This window comes from Carlito syrichta, unplaced genomic scaffold (genome assembly GCF_000164805.1).
Source record: "Carlito syrichta isolate Samal-C Ts95f unplaced genomic scaffold, Tarsius_syrichta-2.0.1 Scaffold316421, whole genome shotgun sequence".
NCBI lineage: Eukaryota > Metazoa > Chordata > Mammalia > Primates > Tarsiidae > Carlito > Carlito syrichta.
The window spans coordinates 300,639-301,892 of NW_007260517.1; the positions used below are offsets into that span (position 1 = coordinate 300,639).

Here is a 1,254-nt window from a genome sequence, read left to right on the forward strand (position 1 = left end):
TGAGCAGATGAGTAAGGTGCCTGATACCGCCCCATAAAGCACGTTTGGGTCCCCATGCCTCTCCCTCCTTGGGACAGGAGGTGCCCTGGAAAAGCTCTCAAACTATCCTGTGTACGGCAGCCACCATGGGTGCTTCTGTTTTTCTATAGGAAAAATGTCTCCCAGTCCAAATTTAAGTAGGATTTGTGGAACCCTCAAGGGAAGTTCAAGATTGAGCAAAGAGACCAGCCATGTACAGATCTTTGCAGAGGAAAGCTACTGAGAAAACCGGCTGAATGCAGTGTAGACCGCTGTGGAGGAGACGCAGAGATTCTGATGCAGGGTACACCTGGGGTCATGGGTAGGTTTTTGCTTCTAAAATGAACAAGGGCATTTTATGGTTTATAATACTTATCAAAAATGTCTCCAGTGCACATGACAATTCATCTTCCAGCTTCACAGCTTTCTTTTACTCATCTTAGAAAGGCCACTTCTCAGGCCTCAGTCACCCACAAGCCTGTTGTACATTATTTTTCTCTCCCAGAAATGATGCCGCCTTTTGTTCATCTGGCGTCCAGCTCCTACAGCCTGTTCAAGAGACATTCCAGAGTCTAAGCTTAAATCTCCACCTCTGCTGATGTTCCTATCGTTCACAGAAAGAAAAGCTCTGGCCACAGACACAGAAACTACATCCAAGGATTTCTTTATCACTGATAGTGTTTACAGAATTTCACATTGAAACACAAATGAATTTCTGGGAAGGATGAGACACATTCATCTGCAAACAGAATATGATTGACACAAACAAACCCAGTGGCTGTCCCAGGGCGTGTGGAGGTGGGAGGGCGGCTTTAGGAGGCCCTGCGCATTCAGGGGCCTGATCGTCCAAGGAGAAACGCGAGAAGGGCCCAGGCAGTAACCACGCCACAGACTCTGCAAGACAAGGACAGCAGTCAGCGGGCCAGGGCACTTGATGGGTCTGTGTGTGAGCCTGGAGGGCTGAGATGTGCCCAGCACAGGCTCACCCTTCTTTCTTCCTGACTCTGTTTACCCCAATGTCGTTCTCCTGGTGCCAACAATGGACTTCTGCCTCTCTGGGTAAGACTGGTCCTGGTTCTGGTTCTCTGGTTCTCACCTCCGCCTCCCAAAGTGCTGGGATTACAGGCATGAGCCACCACACTTGGCTACATCTCACTTTTAATTAACACTTGTCAGCTGGGCTCAGTGGCTCAGCCTGTAATCCCGTGCTTTGGGAGACTGAGGTGAGTGAATTGC

General features: G+C 49.2%; 1 protein-coding gene across 1 annotated transcript in view; it reads right to left on the reverse strand.

The window, feature by feature from the left end:
- Positions 1-664: 664 nt before the first annotated feature.
- Positions 665-1,254, reverse strand: part of PNLDC1 (PARN like, ribonuclease domain containing 1) — a 23,126-nt gene continuing 22,536 nt past the window's right edge. Inside the window, exon 19 of the mRNA XM_021707176.1 lies at positions 665-912. Coding sequence (XP_021562851.1) covers positions 849-912 — 64 coding nt within the window. The 3' untranslated portion in view covers positions 665-848. The remainder of the gene's footprint in view (positions 913-1,254) is intronic.